Source organism: Miscanthus floridulus, chromosome 14 (genome assembly GCF_019320115.1).
Source record: "Miscanthus floridulus cultivar M001 chromosome 14, ASM1932011v1, whole genome shotgun sequence".
NCBI lineage: Eukaryota > Viridiplantae > Streptophyta > Magnoliopsida > Poales > Poaceae > Miscanthus > Miscanthus floridulus.
The window spans coordinates 69,178,704-69,203,614 of NC_089593.1; the positions used below are offsets into that span (position 1 = coordinate 69,178,704).

General features: G+C 45.5%; 2 protein-coding genes across 2 annotated transcripts; one reads left to right on the top strand and one right to left on the bottom strand.

The window, feature by feature from the left end:
• The first annotated feature begins 1,899 nt into the window (after window positions 1-1,899).
• On the top strand, window positions 1,900-3,054 carry LOC136504616 (zinc finger protein 2-like). Its single transcript, XM_066499573.1, has one exon. It carries the CDS (start codon window positions 2,153-2,155, stop codon window positions 2,777-2,779), a length of 627 nt encoding a protein of 208 aa, XP_066355670.1. The 5' UTR covers window positions 1,900-2,152; the 3' UTR covers window positions 2,780-3,054.
• A 1,223-nt stretch (window positions 3,055-4,277) lies between these two features.
• LOC136504759 (cyclin-A3-2-like) lies at window positions 4,278-7,001 on the bottom strand. The gene is made up of 7 exons (XM_066499747.1): window positions 6,216-7,001; window positions 5,865-6,097; window positions 5,628-5,780; window positions 5,478-5,511; window positions 5,236-5,385; window positions 5,011-5,145; window positions 4,278-4,914 (listed from the first exon to the last, which is right to left on the bottom strand). Exons 1-7 carry the CDS (start codon window positions 6,663-6,665, stop codon window positions 4,843-4,845), a joined length of 1,227 nt encoding a protein of 408 aa, XP_066355844.1. The 5' UTR covers window positions 6,666-7,001; the 3' UTR covers window positions 4,278-4,842.
• Between the last annotated feature and the right edge of the window lie 17,910 nt (window positions 7,002-24,911).

The window sequence follows — 24,911 nt, forward strand, 5'->3', positions numbered from 1 at the left end:
TCTCCAATTAGCAACCACTATCACTTTCAGGCTGTAGTGTCCTAGACGATAAGCCAAATGAACACAACATCTGGAGTTAAGATCATATTGCAAGTTACAGGATGGAGGGCAACTTGATTCCTGAACTGACATCAGCGCAGCACTTGCAACAGGGAACAGGTCAACAGGGTTAGCAAACAAGCGATGTGTTTCCTGTTCAGGCCATAGAAGAAAAAAAAAAAGGCAGTGAGTGATAGACAAGGACCTTCAGCTCAGCCAAGTAATAATGAAATAAAGAAGCATACCAAACCAGAGTGGACAAACAAAGGAATAAGATACCAATGGGTCCCTGTGAAATTGTGCTTGAAAATATGCACCTAGATCTGCATATCTGACCGAAAAGGACATATGTTGGTCCTGCCCCCTGGAGATATGGTTAAGTATGTGGGAGCCTGGAAGGAAGAAGAACCCTAGGTGCCTCTCCTTTTCAAGTTGACTCAGTATCAAATGCAAACCCTATCCATCCCAACCCAAAGCATCCGGATTCCGACGTCATCGCCGTTACACATGCACAAACAAAGGAGAGCGATGGCAAGAACTCGGCTTCCGTCTCATCTCACCCACCATGAAAGACTACCTAAAAAGTACAGGTGGTCAGCGTCCAATGCACTTGTGACAGCAACAGTCTCCCACCAAAGCAAAAAAAGAGAGAAATTGATGCCTGATGAGAGTTAGGAGAAAGAACAGCATGTGGCCATGATGCATCTACAGTATATAACTCAATTATTGGATCCCAAAGGGATAGCACCGGGCATAAAACAATATACTATTGCCCTCACCTTTGCAGCTTTAGTTGTTAGTTCTCTCATCACTTTTTTCAGATCACAAGGCTGTAATACTGATAGGGGAGATCCCGGAAAGCATGTGTGTTTTATAGAACACCATCGTTGAATAATGATCAGTACTAATCTTGCTGTCGTCGCCTGTTGATCTGGATTATTGTGAGTTCTGACCTAACCAACATGCTTTTAGTGCAAGCAATTAGTTTCCAGAAAAGCTAGGTACTACCACTGAAATTTAAAAAAGGTTGTGTTGAACTGTGTCAGCAGTGTACAGCACACAATTGTCCAACCAACAGTAGTGCACAAGATCGACAAGACAAGATACCAGTTGCAGGATTGCCTGTTATGGCCTAACCTAACAGTCACCCTAGAGTCCGAAATTGTCGGCATTCCTGATAATCCCAACAAGATTCATGACTTTGTGAAATGGCAAATCGCTTTCTTGCATAACATCCCCTGCAGCTGCAGAGTAGTAGCCAAATGGCACCTGTATGAATGGAGCATACTTGCCAATGGGAGAAACTTTGCCCTGAATTGTATTGTCACTCTCTTTTCTTTTGGAAAAAAGAACAGGGGTGCACACATCAACAAGTGAGATGGGGTGAACCAGGAAATCAAATCGCCATGGGCCATGGCAAGTGGAGTAGTAAAGATTTATATATATATATATATATATATATATATATATATATATATATATATATATATATATATATATACGGAGAGGCTATTCAGCAGCCGGCTACAAAATAAGTTATTCTGTAGCCACCTCTATTTACCATAATTTTATATACTAATTTACCATAATGTCAATACATATTTACGATAGTTGGGTTACTATAACACATGGGAACATTTACCATAACGTTATAGTAAACCACTTAGTAAGGAGTTACTGTAAATCTCGTAAATTAACATAGTAATTATCGTAACTCAAAGTGGCTACAGAATAAGTTATTCTGCAGCCAGCTATAGGATAGTAGTTATATATATATATATATATATATATATATATATATATATATATATATATATATATATATGTGGAGAGAGCTCAGAGCCAGACAGGGAAGAAAGAGGAGATAGATAAGCAACTTAATCGATATCCACTAACTCCAGACAAAGTTTTTTACCTCCAGATTCCTCATAAAGGCCCTCCACAAGCCCCTCAATTATTACCCTCCAAAAAAAATATCCATGCTCCTCCTACCTCGTCCTCCTTTATAAAGCAAACTGCAAACTGCTTCTGATGCACCATCCAGCCAGGGGCTGCAACCTAAAGCAAGAACAAGCTTCAACCTTGCAGAGACCTCTAGAGCAAAGCAAGAGAGATGGAGCAAGGAGACGAGGCATCGTCAGTGAACAAGGAGAGCCCAGAGCAGCAGTTTACCAGGGAGCAGCACCACGACGGCGCGACATGGCTGAACCTCACGCTAGGCGCGAGCGAATCGCCCTCGCCGGACGCCGCGGCGGCGGCGGCCGCCGTCGCGAGCTGCTCCGCCGAGTCCGGGTCCGGGTCCGGGTCCGAGCCCGGCGCCGCCAAGCCGTCCGCCGCCGCCCCGCACAAGGTGTTCTCCTGCAACTTCTGCCTGCGCAAGTTCTTCAGCTCGCAGGCGCTGGGCGGGCACCAGAACGCGCACAAGCGGGAGCGCAGCGCCGCCAAGCGGTCCTACCACGCGCAGCGGATGATCGTGGGCCTGCCGCTGCACGCGCACGCCGCGCTCATGCACTCGCTCCGGGTCAACCCGGCCTCGTCGGCGATCCACAAGGCGGCGGCGAGCCAGCAGGCAGCGGCGCGGTTCCTCGAGGACGGCGGCGTGGCCGCGGCCTGGGGCACGATCGCCTGCGAGGAGGCGCCCAATTCAGCGTGGCCTGGGAGCTTCAGGCTGAGAGCGCAACACTCGGAGCATGAGCAAGCGTCTGAACAGAGTAAGATCGACTTGAACCTCAGGCTCTGAAGATGCTCTGGTCTGGAGATGCTCTGAGGTGCATGAGTTCATCAAGGATCATCTGCTGAATAAACTGGTCTGGAGATGTGATCAGGTTCAGCTCACTGTCTCAGATGAAAAACCATATTGTGGTACTGAATTTTGGACATATTGGTGTTGTTTATGAGTTGCTGTTAGAATTATTTAATGGTACTGCAACTGCAAATTAAGTATTTCTGTAGCTGGAAACTGTACTTAGCTCTATTGACATCAGTGAGAAGAACTCGTTGATTCTGCACTTACTAGTTGCTTGCTACTGACCATATATCGATCACATCCTCATCAGTTCTCTTCCATGTTTTTGACAGTTTTTGTTAACAAATCCTCTCAAAAGAAATTGAGACAAAAGTATTTGCGTACATAATTGTGCATAAACTCCCAAAATTCTCATGACAAACAATTCGGGATCAGAATAACACACAGGACACAGCTCTAGCCTCTGGGGGCAGCAAAATAAGCAGGAAAACATGGAGCTAGAGGTTGTACTGTGTTGCGTACTACATTAGTTCATCCCAATTTAGTTAAGCAACACATACATTTGTCATGACAAAGTAGTGTTCATCCCAATTTAGTCATGCAACACATGAATTTGTCACGACAAAGTAGTACTGTGTTGCGTACTGGAGTACACAAGTTCATCCCAGTTTAGTCATGCAACAACACCACAAATTTGTCGTGACAAGTATGCCATCTCAATCCATGTCTCCGTTTATAGTAAGGCAATAGCAGGAAGTAACTTGGCAGAATTAGTTGCCTTGGAAGCTCAATCAAAGTACTCCATCTTGCAAGAGCTGCACAGTGGCTATTGTAGGTAAACGAGAAGCATGCTTTCAGGGTTCATACACGAAATACAAGTGATAATACAGATCATTGAAATCTCATGAAGAAGACAGGCCTGAAGCAAGTTGTACCAATTTTGTTATGTTGACAGGGAACACGTTTCAGGCATGCAGCCAACACACTGTTTCAAATATATTTCCAAAATGGTAATTTGCCCGTTTGGGCAAACCAGCATACGCAGTATTATCAGAACAAATATATATTTGCATGATGGCATCAGAGTAAAGCAGATAATTGGGCTGCATGCAGCAAACAAACATCCATGTTCCACCTGAGATTCTGAGACCAGCATCTTGTACACATGTCATGTTTCAGGGGTTACCTGAACTACTGATCTGTGATATGTCAGTGTTCACTTTTAATATCTCCATAGATTTAAATTATGAGTACAATTAAATCTCTAACCAGAGTCAAAAGATGCTCCGACCATAGGTTATGTACATGTGTTAATGATTAGGGATTAGCAATGAACAGGCCTCTATGATTTGGTTTAGACAATACCAGTTGCAACAAATAGAAAACCATATATTACCACTGTCCAAAATAAGCATAATACTGAATTTGTTCTAGCTGTACAAGTCCCTGCATATAAAAGTAGGTATATTACACACTTGACAGGTACTACCTTCATCCCAAAACGAATGCAATTCTAGGCAGTCTTTGTTTTAAAGTACCTAAAGTTTAACCAAATATATAGGTAAAAATATTAATGTTTATGACACCAAATAGATATACTATGAAAATATATCTCATGACAAATTTAATGACACTTAATTATATTATAGATATTGATACTTTTTTATATATATTGTTAGTCAAACTCAAGATACTTTAACTTGGTACTGTGCTAGAATTCAGAATTGCTTTCTTTTTTTGGACGGAGGGAGTAACAGAATTTGTTACTGAGACCAATCAGATGGAAGGGCCTAACGTATCAAGCATTACATTTGTGGCCAACAGACCAAGGCAAGATGTGACTAGGATATGATACAAAGAATACAATTCACAAAACAAGAGACTGCCTGGTCTCACTACTAGTGACTCAGCGGCGACTCCTAAAGAACCTCACATAAATAGCTTTCAGCACCCTACTTAACTGAGAAGAAGCTCATCACACAGTTATTCTCCCCTGTCCCTAAGAGCTCAAGGAGAGCTCAGAATGTTAGCCTTACACTGGTGCAGTCCAAGAGCAGCTACTCAGCTAAGTCTTCAAAGTATGAAGTAGGGATCACAACAGGGGGAAGAAGCGTTGACACACATTTGAACTGTTCCAAATGATTGCAGAGTTAGACTGGTAGTGCCATTGCGACATTAACATTCATATATAAGGAAGACTACTAGACTTTAGAAGATGTGTATACCTTGTGCTCCTTGTACTTGTCTCGAATTGCTGTTAATGATGGACATTTCCTGTTGAGCTGCAAGTCGTGTATGGCTACGATGCAATCCTTGAGTTCCGAAACTTTGTAGCCTGTCATCTTCTGCAGCTTCGTGTTCTATAATTACATACAAAAAATGCAGGATAATGAGCCTTGAGAAACAAAGAGATACTTTGCATGCATCAAGAAGATCCTCCAGTTCCTTACCCAGGGATTGACATTGGGATCAATGGTCAGCCTAGCAACAAACAAAACTGAAGCAGCAACTACAGATGGCAAGAACCGGAGACAGCCATAATCTAGTAGGCTCAACTCAGCGAGGTAGCTCCCCAAGAATTCCATTAACAAGATGGAGCGCTGCAACAAGGATGCAAAGAAAAACATCAGACATCAATGCACATTGAAAGAAGAAAGCAAGTGGATATGATAAATCAGAATGGGTTAGCAACCTTCTTGTCTTCATGAGCAGATCTTGTGAACCGCCTGAAATCAGCAAAACAAAAGACATGTGGTAGCAGATGTTCCATTAGCCAACATGTTCAGGTGGAAATTAAGCAATAACATGAACATATGAACTTGTGGGTCAGTGAGCGTGCCACCTCAGGAAGGTCTTGATGGTAGGATTGCCCAACTCGAACTTGAGAAGCTTGAGTATGTCGCTCTCCATCTTGAGGAGCTCCTCTTTGGTGTAGGTGTTGTCTGTGATGTAGCAGAAGTCCTCCGGGTGTGGCGGGCTGATCTCCTCGTACTTCCTGCAAGCACCGGACCCGAATCAGTTCCCAATCCTTCAATGCCCCAGAATCAGAAGCAAAGGATGCAATGTGGGTGGCACTTACGCCGCAATGAGCATGGAGGCAACGCCAAGGAGCTGCAGCTTGTCACGGCCGAGCGCATTGACGGAGAGGAAGCGATCGACATAGGAGATGGCGAGGTAGAGCGTGTCAGCAACGAGCTTATACTCCTCCGCGACCTCGACGAGCCAGTCGACGAGGATGCTCCGCATGTGGGCCGTAACGTCCGCCTGCACCGCCTCGATGTAATCGGATCTGGACCGCCGCTGCGGCTCCACCTGCACCCGCAGCCCCAAATCCGTACCAACACAGCGTCAGATCAGACGAAGCCCCAATGCAGATGCGTCGAATCTGCGGAAATGTGGAGGGGTTGGAGAGCGGAGCTGAGTGGAGTACCTCCAGGAAGCGGAGGTAGGTGTAGATGTCGGAGGCGTAGGACCCGCAGAGCTGGGGGTCGGCGCGCGGCGGCGAGGAGGAAGCGGAGGAGTCGGTGTCGGCGGTGGCGCGCGGCGCGGAGTAGGAGGCGGAGTTGGACTCGGCGTCGGCGACGGCTGCGCGCGGCGGGGAGGAGGACGCGCAGCGCTCGGCAGCAGCGGCGGCAACGGCGGGCCCGCGGGCCTCCGACGCGCCGGGCCTCCCGGGCCTGGACGCGGGCTTCGAGGGCTTGACGGGGCGGGACGGCGCGCGGAGGGCGGCGGCGTTGTTGGCGAGCGCCGGGAGCTCCCCGAGCGCGACCCGCCTCCGCTTGGCGTCGCCCGGACCCTCCGCCGCCGCCGCCGCGCGCTTCGCCGCGGCCCGCGTGAGCCGTGGCCCCGCCGCGGGAGCTGCGTTCTCCTTGTCCGCCATCGTCGGCCTCGTCAGCGGCGGGGGAGGGGGACGCGGAGGCGGAGGCGCGGGCCCCTAGGGTTTCGGCTTCAGGTCTGTCAAACTAGACGGGGAAATGGGGAGCAAATCGAGGCGGTTAAGTAACGCAGCAGCGGAGGAGAGAGAGGAGGCCACCAAACGCGATTTCAAAACGAGGGAAGGAGGGGGAGCGGCGGTTCTCGCTTGGGTCTCCGGCGGGAGCAGCGCGCCTCTGTCCCCGCTCTGGCCTCTGATCTGAAATGCGGTGGTGGCGGCGGCGGGCGGAGGGGACCAGGGTTTTTGCTATCTCCCTCTCTCTCTATTTTCTTTCTTTTTCCGCGGCCCGGGTTTATAAAAATTAAAATTTTGTGAGGGCAAAAGGGGACGGGGAGCATGTGACGCCGTGACGGTGCGAGTAATTATTAGGCGGGACGGCTGGCGATAAAAATATTTCCGAAAATCCGAGGCGCGGGCCACCACAGTGTCCTGCCACTTTGGGCTTTCGGAGCCCACGCGGCCCAGCGGGGCGCAGGGCGCACGAGCAGGCCGAGCAGAGCAGGCAGCGTTCCTAATGGCGGCCTGGCGGCTCTCTAATGACACGAGGGTATAGTTGGCCAACGGCCTGGCCCAGCCCGCAGGTGGTCGTGCCCCTCCGGACGTCATGCCTGGCATTCGGCCCAAGCATAGCCCTATGGGCCAAAATTCGTGCCGTGCTGGCCTAGAAAGCACGGCCAGAACTACGGGCCGGGATAGCCCAAGACCCGATGATCGTAAGCCACCTCAAAATTCTTCTCATCCAATAATTAGCACAGATTCATTCATTCAAATTTTAAAATCTCAACTCACAAGTCAAGAACTTCTAAGTCACAAACTGTAAAACTGATCACAGATTCACAAGCTGTCAAACTGATCACAAATTCTTCTCAGCCACAAACTGATCACGCATAAAAGAACTTAGCAAACTCCAAATGACCAGATCCAAGCTAACAAAACAAAAGGCAACAAAGGAGATAAGATAAATGAGCTGTTTGTGCAATGCTGCCTCATTAAAAACATTTTTAGGTAAAATTCACCCTTGTGAGAAACCCTAGAAAGAAGAAAAGAGTGCAGCACAGCTCTTAATAACTCTTTCATCATTGTTCAAAGGTCCCAAGTCACACTTGTCAGTCATAGCTGACAGATACAAAATAGAGAATTGGAGATAACAGATTAAGTGATTAACTACCAGCAGCTCTAGTCCTAGAAATACCAGCCCCAGATGAACCAGCCCTAGCCCCAGATGAACCAGCACCAGCAGCCCCATCTACATCATCATCAAGGTACAGATTCTTGAAGGAGTACTCCAATTCTTGGTTGTCAACAGTATGTTGTAATCTACTCTCTCTCAACTCCCAATCCTTTATGCAGGCCAGCATCTCCACCGTTTTAGGCAACAGGCGGCAGCATCGCTCTTCGATTATCCTTCCTATCAAGCTAAAACATAATTCTGAAGAGATAGTAGAAACAGAAATAGACATAATATCTCTAACCATTATAGATAGGATTGGATAGGTTAGTTTGTAGTCATGCCACCAGAGAAATAAATCAAAATCATCCTCATATGCAGTGACATTATCACTGTCTAGATAAACTGAGAGCTCATTAGTAGTAGAAGCAGATAAAGTGGGGGAACAGGCAGGGAAAGGACCAACAATAGATCCAGGGCCTCCAAAGATTCTTCCCCATGCCTGTTTTCTCTTACCTGTATGGCTTACAGGCTGTGCAACCCTTTGACTCCTAGCTGTACCAAACTTTCTCTCATATTTGTTAAATAACTTGTAAATTTTAGTTTTCACATCAGCATAATATGAAGTATAATCACAAGTAGTGCTCTCTTTAAGTAATTCCAGGACTCTAAATGAACCTCACATCTTAGCTCTAGGATCAAGAATGAAAGCAAATGAATATAACAGAGGTATATGCTACCAATATTTAAGGAATTTAATCTTCATAGGATATACAGCAGTAATTAGATTTTGATCTTTTTCACTTGCATGTAAATGAGAAGTAATTTCTAGCAGATGGTGCAGGATAAGTGAACTAGTTGGATAGTAAACACCAGAAAGAACAACAGTGGAGTCATAAAATAGTTCCAGAAACTCCAATATCTTTTTAGCTATATACCAATGCCTTGCAAACAACAATTCAGAGCTATAATTGGAATTAATGAACACAGAAAAAACATGCTTATATAGAACCAAGTGTTTAAGCATAAGATATGTAGCATTCCATCTAACATCCATATCTAAGTCAAACTTTCTAGGTCTAACACCCTAATCAATACAGTAGTTCTTAAACATAGTAATTCTTTGATTAGAAGAATTTAAGAAGTTAATAGCAGTTCTAAAATCTTCTGTGTAAGGTTTGAACCTCTTTAAACCAGATTTTACAATCAGATTAATGATATGACAAGCACAACGTTGATGCACAAGACTTTACTTACGCTTAGAAGGATCAACAGGCTTAGGTGTAGGATTAGGACCCAAATAACCAGCAAACATAGGTGTCAAAGTTTCCATAGCCTTAGCATTAGAAGAAGCATTGTCTAGAGTTATAGAGAAACCTTATCAATGAGACCAAACTCCTCAACCACACAAGTAACTCTTTCAGCAATATTTTCACTGGTATGTTTCACCTCAATCAACCTAAGCCCAATAACCTTTTTTCTGTAACTCCCAATCAGCACTAACAAAATAAGCAACAACACTAATATAATCCTCATTAGCATTACCAGACCATATGTCTAATGTTAGAGCAACAGAGGAAGTAGCAGACAATACAGAATTCTTAAGCATATTACGACGTTCAGTAAATAGTTTACTCAGATCTCTATGGTGCTCTATCTAGATACTTTAACAAACCTAGGGTTATGAGCATGGACAATGTAATCCTCCCAGGCCTCTGTCTCACCAATACCTAATGGCAAATCAAGCCTAGCAATCAAGCGACACAATTCTGATCTAGCAACATCAGGTTTATAGTCCTAGTTATGCATAAAACCATCAGCATTATAAGTAAGCCTAGACTGAACCCTAGCAGCTTGATTAGTTTTCTGCCTACAAGATTTCTGGTGCCTCTTCAAGTGTCCAGTGCCAGCATTAGATCTAGCAGACAAAGTATGCTTACATATTTTACAGGTAGCTTTTGTGTAGATTTTTCTACCATTCATAGTCTCATAGATCTCATCAAAATCAACCCACACAGCAGATTTACGCTTACCAACAATAGTTCCAGAAGAGGTACCAGTACCAGCAACAGATGGAGTTGAGCTGTTGGAGCAGACCGGGGTCCCAGTCGCCATCGCCCCTTCACCACCGCCGCCATCTAGACCGAACAAGGCAGCAGCGTCCTCTTGGGTGTCGTCGTCGTCCCTAGGTGCCAGGCCTACCGTGATGAGATCGTCATTACCGGTGAGCGGCTAGACGATCTCGTCATCAGCACCAGCCATGGTGCCCTCGACCGCGGAGGGCTCTCCAGCACCGTTCCTCAACAGTGCGCGAGGCAGCCTTGGTCGCTCTATGCCACAGCTAGAGGATGACGCATCAGCTACCGACCTACGTAAAGACATGGAGGAGGAAAACAGTACATCAGAATATATCACAAACCATTCATTAATGGAAGAAAGAGGAGGGTTAGGGTTTGGGTTAGGGTTAGGGTTTGGGTTAGGGTTAGGGTTAGGGTTAGGAATGTACCTGCGTAACCGAAGCCCGATGCTAGAGAAGATGAGGGCCACCCAGAGAAGACGACAGTAAGGTTAGAAGGATGGTGAGCGGTGGAGGAGGGGCACACAAGGACACGAACTCACATAATCACCTAGATCTAGAGGGGAGATAGGGATAGGAAGAAGGGAGAGGCGGAGAGGGAGCAGGGAGGGGACCAGGTAGGACTTAGTAGTAGGGAGCTGCTCGCTGGTGACAAGTGAGGTTAGGGTTAGGATTAGGGTTAGGGATGTACCTGCGCAATCGGAGCCCGGTGCTAGAGAAGACGAGGGCCACCCAAAGAAGACAACACACCGGTTAAAAGGATGACGAGCGGAGGAGGGGCAGATAGGACACGAACTCACATAGTCACCGAGATCTAGAGGGTAGATACGGATAGGGAGAAGGGAGGGGATCAGGTAGGAGGAGTAGGGAGCTACTCGCCGGTGGTAGGTGGATCGTCGAGGTCACCTCACTGGAGTCGGGGAGGACGAAGCCGAGAGCGAGACTGCAAGGCGAGAGCAGCGAGGCAAGGCGATAGGCGAGCGAGTGAAATGAGCTAGGGTTTTTGGGTGTGAGCCACCACGGCCGTGGCATGAGTTTATATATGATGAGGTGAGGGGGGAGGTGGGGACACGGACGGACAGGCGCTGTGGCTAGGCCGCGCAGCGCGCTGGGCCACGAGGAGGCCAAGAGGGAGGGGAGGAGCGGAGTGAGGAGGGGACGAGGGAGAGGGGGTAGCCAGGCTGCTGCCGGGCTGGCTAACTTAGGCCAAGCCATGCCATGCCAGCCCATGGGCTTGAGCAGCGGCCCAGGCACGGCCTGCTACCTCGGGCTGGGCTAGCCCGGGCCTGCATGTCACCAGGGCGTGTTGTGCTCGTGTCGGGCTAAAAATATGTGCTTCGTGCCATGCCGTCGTGCCTCGGGCTACATGGACATTTATACATGAGGGGGTGTCGATGCGTCGGCCTCAGCCCCGCTATCGACGAGGCCGTGCATAGCACAGCTAACGTGGATACCAATCTTTTTTAGTACAACTTTTTTTCCTTTTCTTTCTCTTGTTTTTTTTTGAAAAATGTCTAGTTCTAATCTTTATCTTCTCTACACAAAAAAGTGCCATCGTCTACCCAGTGATACCAATCTCTACACATAAAATGATTGTAACGTCATCGTCTACCCCGGTGATTCCAAGTCTCGATTCTTGCTCACGCGTCTGTGTCATATACTAATAATCCTCCACTCAGAGCTCACAAGTCTATGTCCTGCCTAGTTCTGATATGAAGACTGGATCCACGTGTTCACGTCCAATATAAAGTCCTCGAAGCTCACGCACCCGCGTCCTATTACTAAGGTTTAGTCTAAGATGACGAGCAGGCCGCCTCCCCATGCGCAGCAGCCCTCCTACTGTCTGCTTCCACGATCAATCAGGTAAGGTCTCGTCCTTGTGAAACTATATATATAAACTTCCACGATCAATCGGTAAGGTATCGTCTTTGTGAAACTATATAAATTTTGTAAAATTGATGGTTAAAATTAGAAATATTTGACTTTAATAACTAAAGTGAAAAGACCTCAATGGATTTGGAAATAGTTTAAGGTTCCCAATACAAAATTGTTTATTCTTTTTATTTTCTACAAATTCATCGCTGCAGGCATATACAAAAATTCATAGCCTCAGTGCAACGCACAGACATATATCGTCTAGTCAATTATTATGTTTGCCGTTGGTGTTTGGCTACCTTGGTACACATAGGTATAATTCTTGGGTTAATTAACTAAATTGGTGCCCAATTAGAGAACTACCATTATATTAGTACATTTCAATGTATGCCATTATAATTCTTCATCTATCTGAGATATGGTAGTTCTCCGGTCCAAGATAGTTGTAACAACAAGGATCCAATTAACCCTTAACCAACCCATATCCAAACACAAGCACACTTACTCTTGTGTAAGCACGCATGATATCAAGAAATTAGACTGGAAGATACTTGGAATAACAAAGTTATCTAGGTCTTTGGTTTGGTGGCTTAGCCCTAAACCAAGTTTTTGTTGGGTGCACTTTAGTCATGTTTTGTTGTTTGTCCAATGCTTGTATCCAGGCTTATCTAGTGCAAAAGATACCCTTTAAGCAGTCTTGCTTGGAAGACACACATCATCCATTTCTAGCATGCGAAGCTTGAGCTAGTGGTCGATGGCTTCCAAAAAAGAATCCTTTCACCTTCCTATTGCCACCACTGTGAAACCATTGAGCGGACGCTTGTAGCCCTATAATCCTCCTCACACAACGTCTTTAGTGGCACCTTATGGTCTGTAGTCTGCTATAGGGCGTTTGCATGTGCTCCCACTTGGTGCCTGGGGTAGCATCGCTGCATACCACAAAATATGCTCCAACGTTCGCTATGGTACCATGCACTAACCTCCCTCCTCGGCGGCGGTCTTCGTGGTGCTAGTTGCTCATCCAACCCAGCCCACACTCTCGAGCACACGTCGTGAATGCATCAAGTTCTAGTAGACAGAGCCATCACCCTCCTAGGCCCGACCACATCGTTCTCCTGTTGCTTGCTCGCCAGCGCCTTGGCAACGACCTCCCTTTCTCCTCCTCCTCAACATACGTGTGTTGGAATGAGAGACACACATAGATGAGTGATCCACTGACTCATCTTTTTTGGTCAGGCCTTATGGGTGTTGAGAACCATTTTCTTACTCTTGGGAAGGTTTAAACTTGTTAGTGGTAACCAAATCAGATTCTGGGAGGATAGATGGTTGGGCAACTAGACTTTCAAACTCTAATACCCAAACTTGTTTAATATCATGCGCAAAAAACAGGCAACAGTGGCTAACGTGTTTAGCTCCAATCCACTTAATGTTGGCTTTAGGAGGACATTAGTGGGAAACAAGCTAGTAGAGTGGCATAGTTTGGTTGCCTGTTTAGCACACATTTCTCTGTATGAGAGTACAGATCAATTTGTATGGAGTTTAAATAAAAATGGGTCTTTCACGGTTAAATCTATGTATAGACATTTGATCAACAATGGGGTTAAAATTCCACAGGAAATTTGGTATATGAAAATACCACTTAAAATCAAAGTTTTTTGTGGTTTCTAAAGCAAGGAGTAATCCTAACCAAGGATAACCTAGCTAGAAGACATTGCAATGAAAGTCAAGCTTGTTATTTTTGCAGTAAACTTGAGACAATCCAACATCTTTTCTTTGAATGTCATTATGCCCATTTCCTTTGGCATTCCTTGCATATTGTGTTTGGTATATAGGTTCTCCTAGAAATATAAACCACTTTTTTATTGAGTGGGCAAAATTAGGGGGTCACAAGCACAACCTGAAGTTATTGATAGGTGCAACAGCGATTTGCTACGCAATTTGGCTCAAAAAATGATTCAGTTTTTAATAATTGTCATCCGAATTTTTTTTTGCAGTTTCTTTTCAGGGTGACATATTGGCTATGGTTTTGGGCCCAGTTGCAGTGCTTGGATGACTGCAAAGAGCAGATCATACGAGCATGTTGGCTTTTAGAGACAAGAGCCATAATGTTCTTCGCATCACATGGATGGCCTTATGTTTTTTGGTTTGGTCAATAATTTAGAACTTGCATTTTGTTGCTTTTGTAATAATTGTGGACTGATTCTTCTTCAATGAAGAAGTATGAAGCCATAACTCTTTTTCCATTATCTAAAAAAAGAGTGTGAGCAGTCATGAGAGCTTATGCCAGAATGCTTGGGATCATATCCATCATCTGAGCTTGGAGATGGTGATCTTCATGGCAGTGACCCTCCAAGGGTGTCATGGAGCGGCCTAGATAAATGTTTGGGGGACGAGGAGACCCCTCCTATTTGGAGAAACTCTGAAGTGGACACAACACCATGGTGACTTGTGGAACAGGTGGAGGTTTGGTAGTGAGACTTGGTGATTTACGTCTCTCTTTGGTTTGTGGCGCAGCGTTGTGATTGTCTTGAGAGATAGTGATGACAACTGTGAGATGACTTGGGTGTAGTCCAACACTAGGAGTGTGGGATATTTGGTGGCATCAGGGAGACTGTGTCACTCATTTGTCTATTGCATGGTTGGAAGCAAACATCGTTACTAGGATAGATATGGTGTCTAGGAGTGTGCCTTGTTGGAGCTCCAATATAAACTAGGGGTTGTGTTTTAGCAATTGATACCATGGGAATGGGATAAATCTGGTTATCTCTTTGTCCTCCTTTATGTCTTGCATTACTTACTTGTTCTAGTTTAGTGTAGTGCTTGTTTGTATGCAAGAACCTTGAGTGTGACAACTAGGATTTCATGCTAGAGTGTGCTTAGCAATAGGGCTTAATTTTGCAACTAAGGATGCCATCTTCATGTGTTGTTTGCTAAGGACATGTTTAGCGTGATGGACCTAAGAACTCGTGTTAGTGTGCTTCTTTCTAGTCCTCAGTCCAAGCACCGCAAGTGGGGACTGATAGTTCTGATAGGTTAAGGTTTGTCTTGATAAATTTTTATAGTCCCGCCAATTCACCCCCACCCCTCTCATAGGTTCATGTGGTCCTTAAAGATTGGGATGGTTATGAGCCCCTTATTGTGAAGGTGGATCTATGGCAGTGGCAACTCTCGTCCAAGCTCCCTAGCTCCTCTTCGAGGCACCATTGTTGGGATTGCTGAATCCCAGTGGGTTAAGTTTCAAGTGGCCTTCGGCTCGGGCCGAAGGCTCGGGAAAGGGAAGCGTGGAGGGGACAAGTCATTCAATTAGGGTTTTAATACTTCCCAACCAACCCCCTTACATGGGATCATTCCCCCTTTTTATAGGGTACTATTTAGTGTGGTTCCTTTTTACATTTATACCCCGCATCCAGCGTGGTACATTCTAAGGATATTCTCAAGTCTTCTCTTCGTCCGTAGGGGTATTCTCGGCCTTCTCTTCCCTTGCCATCTTTCCTCATGGGCCATTGTTGAGCACACTAGAGGCCCACTGATCCTCCTGAATGCGGTCCCTTTGGGCCTTCTCCTCTGGTGCCAGAGGCTAGACCGCCTCCAGTCTCCATGGGTCGCTAGAGGGATTAGTCCCTTTCCCCCCAGCGACCTTCGATCGGTGTCTTCATGTGCTATCATCATGCCTCCATCATCCCCGCGGACCTTTGGGTAGACCTCCAATGCCTCATGGTGAGCCTTCACCCTGTCCCCTGGGTCTTCGCAAGCCCCATGCGAAGGTCAACCCCGAGCGGCTTGCTATCAATCGTCGGAGGCGCTTAACGAGGAGTTTGACCTAAAAGTACAACAATTCATAGTTTTTAGTTAGTTGCCGGTTGTCCGCTTGATACATAAGGTAAGCCTTCATGACCAAGATATCAGTGTCCTAATAGTTCCCCCTAAGGGTCTGGTCTAACTCAGGTGAGCCACAAGCCTCAACTCTTCATTGATTTTTTGTTTGCGAAGGCTCCATCCTCCTCCCCCCATAGCGCATTGTGTCAGACTGCTAGAGAATGATGTGTTTCCTTTTAACTGGTCAATTGTGGCTTTAGAATCGATGAGATGCCAAACAAATGTGACCATTGGTGGTGGAAGCTGAAGCGCCCACTCGGTGGGTATATAAAGGGGTGGAGGGGGGCTTCAACTCATTCCTCCTGTCCTCCTGCTATCGCTTTCTAGCCTCCGCATTATTCCTGCCTTTGCTTAGTTTTAGCCTTCATAGCTTTTGGCGGTGGCTTCCCCCATGGGTCCATACCCTCGCTGGGCTTCATTTAGTGGCCCTTACTCTCACTTGGTTGGTGTGAGGGCTAGTGAGTGGTCCAAATATTTTGAGGAGTGTATGATGGTCAGTGCGAAGGCTGAGGAAGAACTTGCTAACGTTGAGGCATATGTCGGAGATTTGGTTCCCAAGAGTGGAGAGAAAAGTTCATGATGCAGAAGACATGGGATTTTAGGCCTTCACTGATGATGAAGGAGATGATTAGCGAGTTGGAGATGCAGGGGTACTTTCCTACGGGCAAGGGAAGGCCTTCTGGTGGCGAGACAGTTCCTCAACTGGAGCTCAATGAGGCTGTTGTTTTCAAAGATATCTTTGTGTGTGGCCTTCGCTTCCCAACCATGGCTTTCCTTTGGATGGTTCTGGGGTCTTTCAAGGTATAGCTCCATCATCTTACCCCTAATGGAATTCTTACACTTTGTAAGTTTTGTTGGGCGTGCGAGTCATATGGTTCAGAACTGGACCTAGACACGTTCTACGCATACTATGTGTTGCAACAGCAGCTGAAGAAGGTCACTATAGGGAATAATGTCTTCGAGGCTCAATTTGGTAGCTGCACTTTTATGGTGAAGAGGGCTCAGAAGGGGAAACTGGAGATATCCTTCGCCCAGCGCAATAAGTGGAACAAAGACTGGTCGCGTTATTGGTTTTATGTGAAGACCTCTAGCCTAAACACCAAAGACAAGCATGGGAACAAGGATATTTGCTACCCACTTGCCTCTACCATGGAGGAGATGAGGCCTTCGACGCGTCTAACGACAGAGATTGATGCGGCGTGGGAGGCCTACGATGTGGCTTTCGCCACCACGTGCCACTATTTTAGAGGCCGAGATCTTATGGAGGAGATGGTGGCTGCCAATTTTTGTCCCATAGGGAAGGAACATAGACCTAAGATGACCTTGAAAAGGTTGATGTTGCTAGTCTTTGGCGAGACAGAAGGCGTGCTCTCTCTGCATTTTGGCCTTAAACGCGATAAGGGCAAGACTGATGCAGAGATCGTCACTCAGATTGAAGCTACGATGATGGAGATACTCGACGATATTTTTGAGTGCAAGTATCTCGCCTGGAGGGCTATTGGAGGTACTATGCCTCGACTGAACTAGGTCCTTGAGGAGATGGAGGTGAAGTATGGGGATCGTACGGTCCGGGTGAAGGTTTTGAAGTCGGTTGAGAGTAAGGCCTCAAAGGCTGCCATGGCAAAGGCCACAACTGCCCGTGTAGAGTCAAAAAAGAGGAAGGCTACTGGTTAGCCCAAGGCCTTGGCCAAAAAACAAAAGGCATCTAGGACTTTTAAAGTTGCTTCTGCTGGTTCTAGTGAGGATTTGACGGGGAAGTTGGCAGTGAGGCAGATGAGGAAGCGCATGGTGAAGCAGAGGTTGCGCAGACAAAGACCTCCACCATAGGTGGAGATGTAGACTTGATGGCTTCTCTTCGTTAGGGATTGGGCGATGATTCTGCTCTTGGTGTCCCTGATGTTGATCATATGCTCTCTATTTTTTGTCCTGACTGTGACATGTCTAGCTCCTAAGACGAAGACACAATCATGGGGGAAACTACTGCATTTGACAGTGGTAAATCCATGTCCAAAGGGTGCACATGGTCTGCAAAGGCTTCTCGCCTAGAGGAATCTGATGCAGAGTCAGGGGAACAATCGTGGCGCATGGAACCCCCCGCGTGATCCTCTAAATGTGGGGCCCTTCTACGTGGAGGATGCTGAAGTTATGGACGTTGCTCGAGGTATCCTTTGTCTAGGTAAGTATTCGTTGGCCACTTTTTTCCTTTTGTTATTTTGTGTTCCCTTCTTTTTGCTTTGTTGAAATAAAAAGTTTTTTTGCTGTGTAGGGGAGCTAGGACTGGACCTCACCGGCAGAGGTCGTGTGGCCTTTCTTTGCCCGGTCTTGGTGGTCTGACCAGTGTGGGTTCCCATCCTAAGCAAGGTGGTCCTTCAGAGCCTATCCAAGCTGGGGACAAAGGTTATTTCCTTTTCTTGTGAACTATTGTCTTCTTTTGGGTAATTAGTCTGTGATCATGTGTTTTGTTTTCTCCAAGTGGTTGTTCTGATACAATAAGTGGGTGGGCGGAAGCCCTTGGCCAACTTTATAGTAGCCTAGGATATTGTTTCTGCCTTCTTCTCTATTCTTATCTTTTTTGTCTTACTTTGCTTATGTATTGATTTTTTGTAGATCATGCTCGTCGACATTTCAAGAAGATCAACATCTACAGCTTGCTGCGTTTCAATCTTGAGCAGCAGTGTGTGGTATGTTCAATTTGTGCCTTCGCCTTCTTTTCTTTGTGTGCGTTGTGGCTAGGTGTTTATGTTTGCTCATTTGCTAGAGTCATCATATAGCGGAGGCTCTAGAGGAGCGGGCTTCGCGAGAAATCCTTGATCGTGATTTGGTCATCGAAGGTCTCCAGAAAGAATGTGATGATCTTGCTGTGGAGAAGGATTGACTTATGGGAGAGGTCGAAGGTCTTTGATCATCTAAGAAAGATTTGGATGAGCTGAGCGCTAGGGTAGGTTCTCTAGAGAAGGAATTGGTGAGAGCGAAGACTGCTGAGGGTTTGGCCTAGAAGAAGGCAACTTGTGCTGATGGGATTTCTGAGGGTCTTCGCAAGGAAGTGGATGCGGAAAGAGCCTTAAGTGATGCCTTGGCCAAGGAGGTTAGATTGCTATAGGGGCAGCTTGATGAAGCAAGAGCATTAGGCCAGGCTGCTGCTGATGCATATATCTCTGCACTTGCCGGCTTTGGTGGAGTGACGTCTCCCTTTCCCGTTGAGGTTTTCGTCGCTAATGTCTTCTCTTGGATGTCTGCAAACTTTGCGAACCTTTCTGATTTTCTTGGTAAGGTGGTGGATTTTGCTGCTCTTTCTAGCGCAACGAATCTCACTAAGACCCTATAGAAAGCCGCCTGTCAGCACGTCGAAGAGTTGAAGTGCAACAAGGAATTTGATGGTCTTGCAGAGCTTGGTGGGCCTTTGAAGGCTTTGAAAAGTGGTATTCGCCATTTTATGAGCTACTTTTGGTGCAAATTTGGTCGTGAAGATGCTCGTTCATTGGCGGAGGCTCATCATGCCGAGGTTTGTTCTTTTTGTGATGATGTTTTGTTTGTGTTTATGTTTCTCTTTCTCTCTTTTTATGATTTAATTCTGATTTCCTATACAGGATATGAAGGCTGTGGAGACTGCCCGAGGGGCACGGGAGGTGGGGGCTCAAAAGACTAACGCAGAGTCATCACATGCCACGGGGACTCAAAAGCTAGAGGATCCTACAGCTGGCTCGACTGCCCCAGAGGTTAACCCCTAGGCTTAGATATATAGGAGTTAGATTTCTAGGAGTTAGATTTCTAGTAGTTAGGAGGGTGTAGAGAGGCTATCTTCGCGTTCTGCACTATTTGTCTAGAAAAAACCTAGTTCGGTTATGTTTATGCTTTTGAACTGAATGTAAATTTTGCCCTGCGTAGGTTGCCTCCTGGGTGCCTGTGCAGGACGCGACTCTTTTAGTAATTATGAGAGATGGTGCTTATGTTGATGGGGAACTCTAGGATTATTGGCGTGCAACTTTTCCATGACCTTCGGTTTTTGATATGTGGAGTTTTGTTCTGCATGACATAGATGATGAACATTGTGAATTCGTTAGATCGTTGGCCTAGCGGGGTCCTCACTCCCCTTCATAGGATTTTGATTTTGTTGCCTCTGTTTTGTTTATGGGCCTTCGTGCTATGTAATTCTTTGGATTCTTTATTTTGTGTGCGCACTCTACCTTGCACTTGTTGTAACTTATATTTGTTCCAATTGTGTACTTGGTTTTGAATAAACGAAGGCCTTTTTGATTTTGTCAAAGATCTTCTTACAATATTCTTTGGAATGAAGAGAGCTCGTAACTGATAATATTAAGTCCCTACTGCTAGCCTTCGTCTACTCTTTACTGAATTGTAGGTAGACACATGCTAGTGCTTCTAGGTAAGGAAGCACCAGTGCTTGTCTTTGATATTGCCATCTTTTCGGAGGCTCCGCCACTCTTTGGGTGCACGTCACAGGTTATTGAAGTCATGCTCATGTCATGCCTTCACTTTTTCTTATGTTGATGCAAGCCGTCCTCTAGTCTACCAAGTTCTACTGCTCGGTGTCTTGTGACCCCTGCTGGTCGACTAGATTCTGTTGTGCATCCATTGAGTTGGCGTGCTACGAGGCACTACCAGCTGGTGCCTTTGATTGTGGGGGACATTACGAGTCTTCGTGCGGTATCTGCCCACAGCCTTTGGCTGTAGCTTGTACTAGGCGGACGGTGGCTATACATCACCCTATGGTACAGGTGTAGATGCTCTTCCTTATCTTTGTTCGATGCACCGAGCTACTATTTTATGAGTCTTCGCACGATAGCACTTGACTTGACTTTTTTGTTTGCAAGGACACTCCTAACTCCATAGCAGCGATGCTTCTTTGCACTCTTAGTACTTTTGTTTTTGGAGGTTTGTTCTCCTTTGAATGATTTTAAGCTGTTGGCGATGTGTTAGAATGAGGGGGGAGGGGGTGGTGGATCCCCTTTTATAGTCTGGAGTGTCTACCTTGCATAAATTTTGGTTGTGGAGCTGAATAAGTGCTTTGGATATCATTGTGATTTATAATTATTGTGGTGGGTGGTACTACACTTTTGGTACTTTTCTAGTTTATGATTTTGTATTTATTTATTTTGAGTTGGTGACATTATTGTCCTGATGCCTGATGTGGACAGGTCTTCGTCAGGTGTTCTCCCGATGCCTATGGTGAAGACAGGTCTTTGTCGGGTTTTTGGCTTTTTGGCCTGAGTGTTAAAGCCTTGATGCCTCAGAATTGATAGGTCTTCATCAAGGGTAGGCACTTTGGTGCGGTGGAGGTCGTTCCACGCCTTTTAGCCTTTGGCTATGGGTGGTGGAGGGTCCTCCTTGTCGTGATTTGCTCATCGAATGGTGTGGCTTCATTGCTAGCCACTTTCGACCTTTGCTTTCAAGTAGTTTGTGAGGGGAATCTCCTCTTTATATTTCAAAGGATTTTTACATGGGTCCTGCCTCGTTAAAAACCTCACCTCCGTTAGGAGTATCCCTCTATGAGTAAAAGAGTATAGGACCTTCGTTTACGTGAGAATGTAAAAAACGTAAGGAAGAAAACTGAGTCTAACTAGGGTGACCTTCGCTTATATTTCTGCAAAGATCACCTTTACAATCAGATATAGAACCTCCTTAGATTGTCAATATTCTAGGTGTGGGTGGTTGTTGTTCCTTAGTGTCAGTTAGGTAGAAGGAGCCTGGTCTTCCTGCGGCCCTCGCCATGTACGGTCCTTCCTATTTTGGTTGTAGTTTGCCTACGTTGGCTGCGTTTGGTCTTCTTCTTAGGACTAGATCTCCATGGGTGCGTTTGGTCTTCTTCTTAGGACTAGATCTCCATGCTATATATCTTTTCTGACTACTTGACTGTCTCTCCATTTCTTGGTTTGCTCTTGACACTTATTGATGTTCTGCACTGCCTCTAGTCTTGTTCCTTCGATGGTTTCCTTAGAGTACTCATCTAAGGCTAAAGCGTGCTTTAATACTCGAAGGCTTTGGTGTCTGGCCTCTTGGGAAGCATTGCCTCTTCTTCGTATAGGAGTTTGAAGGGGGTGAAACACGTTGCTCTGGATGTCATGGTATTATGGGACCAAACAACACTAGGCAATTCTTCAACCCATTTTCCTTTACGAAGGCTGAACAATGTTTTGGAAATTATTGAGAAAACCACCCTATCTACTCTCTCCACAATGCCATTTGATTCTCGATGATAAATAGATGCAAAGGCTAGTGATGTTCTGATGTTTCTGTAGAACTCTCTGAAGTTGTTGGAGTCAAACTACTTACCGTTGTCAACTGTAAGAACTCTAGGTACCCCAAATCTGCAAACTATGTTTTCCCAAAAGAATTTCCTCATGGACTCTGAGGTGATAGTTGCTAGTGGTTTGGTTTCAATCCACCTTGTGAAGTACTCTATCACCACAACTACAAATTTGTTTCCCCCTGTGAAGGTGGTAAAGGGCCTACGAGATCCATTCTCCATCTTTGCAGTGACCATGTGGGAGGTATGAGTTGTGTTGCTGTCGAAGGTCGTGCTTGATGAGGTGAATTGCTCTGGCATGTTTTGCAGGTCTTGACTATGTCCTCTACATCCTTGATGTGAGTTGGCTAGTAGAAACCTTCTCTAATGGCCTTCGCTGATAGGGCTCTTGGCCCTATGTGTGATCCACATATTTCAGAGTGTATTTCTTTCAAGAGGTTCTTGCCTTCGTTCTATGTTATGCATTTGAATAGTGGTTGCACTACACCTTTTTTGTATAGGATTCCATCCACCAATGTGTAACTTCTTGCTCTTGCTGCCATTCTAGATGCACCAGCCTCGTCTTCTGGATGATAAACATTATTGATTTGGTCAACTATCAATTGCCTCCAGTCTTTCGATTCGGTGACTAGAATTTCTTTGAAGGCCTTAAATGTCCCTATAGTTGCTGGTGTCTCTAGTTCCTGAAAAAGGTTTCTTCTAGCATGGGTAAGTTGTTTGCCGAGGCCTTCGCAAACTCATCTGCCTCTGTGTTTTCTACTCTTGGTATGTACTTGAGTGTAAAGCCGTGAAACCTTCGTTCTAAGGCTCTTACAGTTGCCAGGTACTTGACTAATTCAGGCTCTCGAGCTGTGTATTCTTTCTCTACTTGCCCTGCTACTATTTGAGAATCTATCTTCACCAGTATTGTCTATGCACCTAGCGCCTTGGCCTTATTGAGTCCTAGTATGAGACCTTCATACTCGGCTATGTTGTTTGTTGCTTTGAATGTTAACCTAGTGGCATACTTGGAGCGGGTACCGGATGGTGATATCAATACAACAGAGGCTCCAGCTCCTAGATGTCCCCAAGCCCCATCTGTGTAGAGTGTCCATACTTGAGCTGGTGATTGTGAGTTTGACTGTGACGAAGGTGTCTAATCTGCCATGAAATCTGCTAGTGCTTAAGATTTTATTGTTGTTCTTAAACAACATAATTTATGCTAAACTGAGACAACACTGTTGCTCATTTCCCAATTCTTCCGGAGGCTTCTTTGTCGCTGAATATGTCACCTAGTGGTTGGGCCAAAGGTACCATGATTTCATGTGCCTAGAAGTAATGCTTCAGTTTTTTGATGATATCAGAACGGCGTAGGCTATCTTCTCAATTTTTGTGTAGTTCAATTTTGCTCTGGACAATGTTTCTGATATATAGTAGATAGGTTGTTGGGTGGTCTTTTGAGTCATGTTGTTTTTCCTGGACTAGGACTCCACTCACTACATGATCTGAGGCCGCCACGTACAACAATAGTGGTGTGTCTGGGCTCGGCACTGTGACCATGAGATTACTGGCCATATAGCTCTTGAGCTGCTAGAAAGCCTTCGACTGCTTTAGCACCCATTCTAGCTTGTTTGTGCTTCTTAGTGTTTTGAAGAATGGTAAACTACATTCTACATATTTTGAAATGAATCTATTTAGAGCTGCTATTCTGCCTGTGAGCTTTTGTACTTCCTTCTTGGTTGATGGTTCCACCATCGAAAGTATGGACTTTGTTTTGTCTGGGTTTGCATGTATTCCTTCGGGCCCTATTATACATCCGAGCATCTTTCCTCTACTTACTCCGAAGACACATTTTTTTGGGTTGAATTTTAGGCCAGCAGCTCTAAGATTGCCAAAGGTTTCAATGAGGTCTACAACGTGGTCTTGTTCCTTCTTACTCATGACTACAATATCATCGACGTACGCTGTGATATTTTTCTGCAGTTGAGGCCCGAGGGCCACCTTGGTCATCCTTGTGAAGGTTGAGCCTGTATTTTTTAGGCCTTCTGGCATTCTAACAAAGCAGTATGTTTTGAAGGGAGTGGTGAAACTCATTTTCTCTTCGTCTTCTTTGTTCAGCCATATCTGGTGGTATTCTAAAAATAGTCCAGCAAAGAGAATCATTTGCAACCTGCAGTCTTGTCGATGGAGGTGTCAATCCTAGGTAATGGGAAAGGGTCTTTTTTGCAAGCTCTGTTCAGATATATGAAATCTATACACATCCTCATTTTTCCATTCTTCTTTGGAACCATGACCACATTTGCTAGCCAGTCTGAATACTTGACTTCTCTAATGACCTTCGCATCTAGTAGCCTTTGAACCTCGGCTTTGGCTACCAGGATTCTGTCCTCTAACATTTTTCTCTATTTTTGCTTTTTTGCTTTTATGTTTTGATGTCTAAGAAATGTTGTATGATATCTCGGATGACTCCCTATAGGCCGGAGGCTGACCATGCGAAGATATCCTTATTCTTGATGAGTACTTCGAGGAGTTCTTCTTCCTCTATGCTAGAAAGGTTGGCTCCTATAGTGACCCTTCTTTCTGGGAGTGCACCTTTGAGGGGGATTGATTTTATTTCTTCTTGTACCTTGAGGTTGGTTTTGCCTCTTAGCATGTCCGGAGGCTCTAGAATGTTGTCTGTTGCCTAAATGGAATGGATGTTTCTCTAAGACTTGTGAATTGCTCTTTCTACGTTTCTTGCCTCTTTCTAGCTACCATAGACAGTGATGACACCATGGAGGGCCGACATTTTATGTATAGATACCCTGTGTGTATGGTGACATTGAATATGTTTGCAAAACCTCTGTCGAAGATTGCATTGTATGGGTAGTGAAGGTCGACAATGTTGAAAGGTCACGTATTCTGTTCTTGCCTTGTCCAAATCTCTGAATGAGACCAGTAGGGAAATCTTTC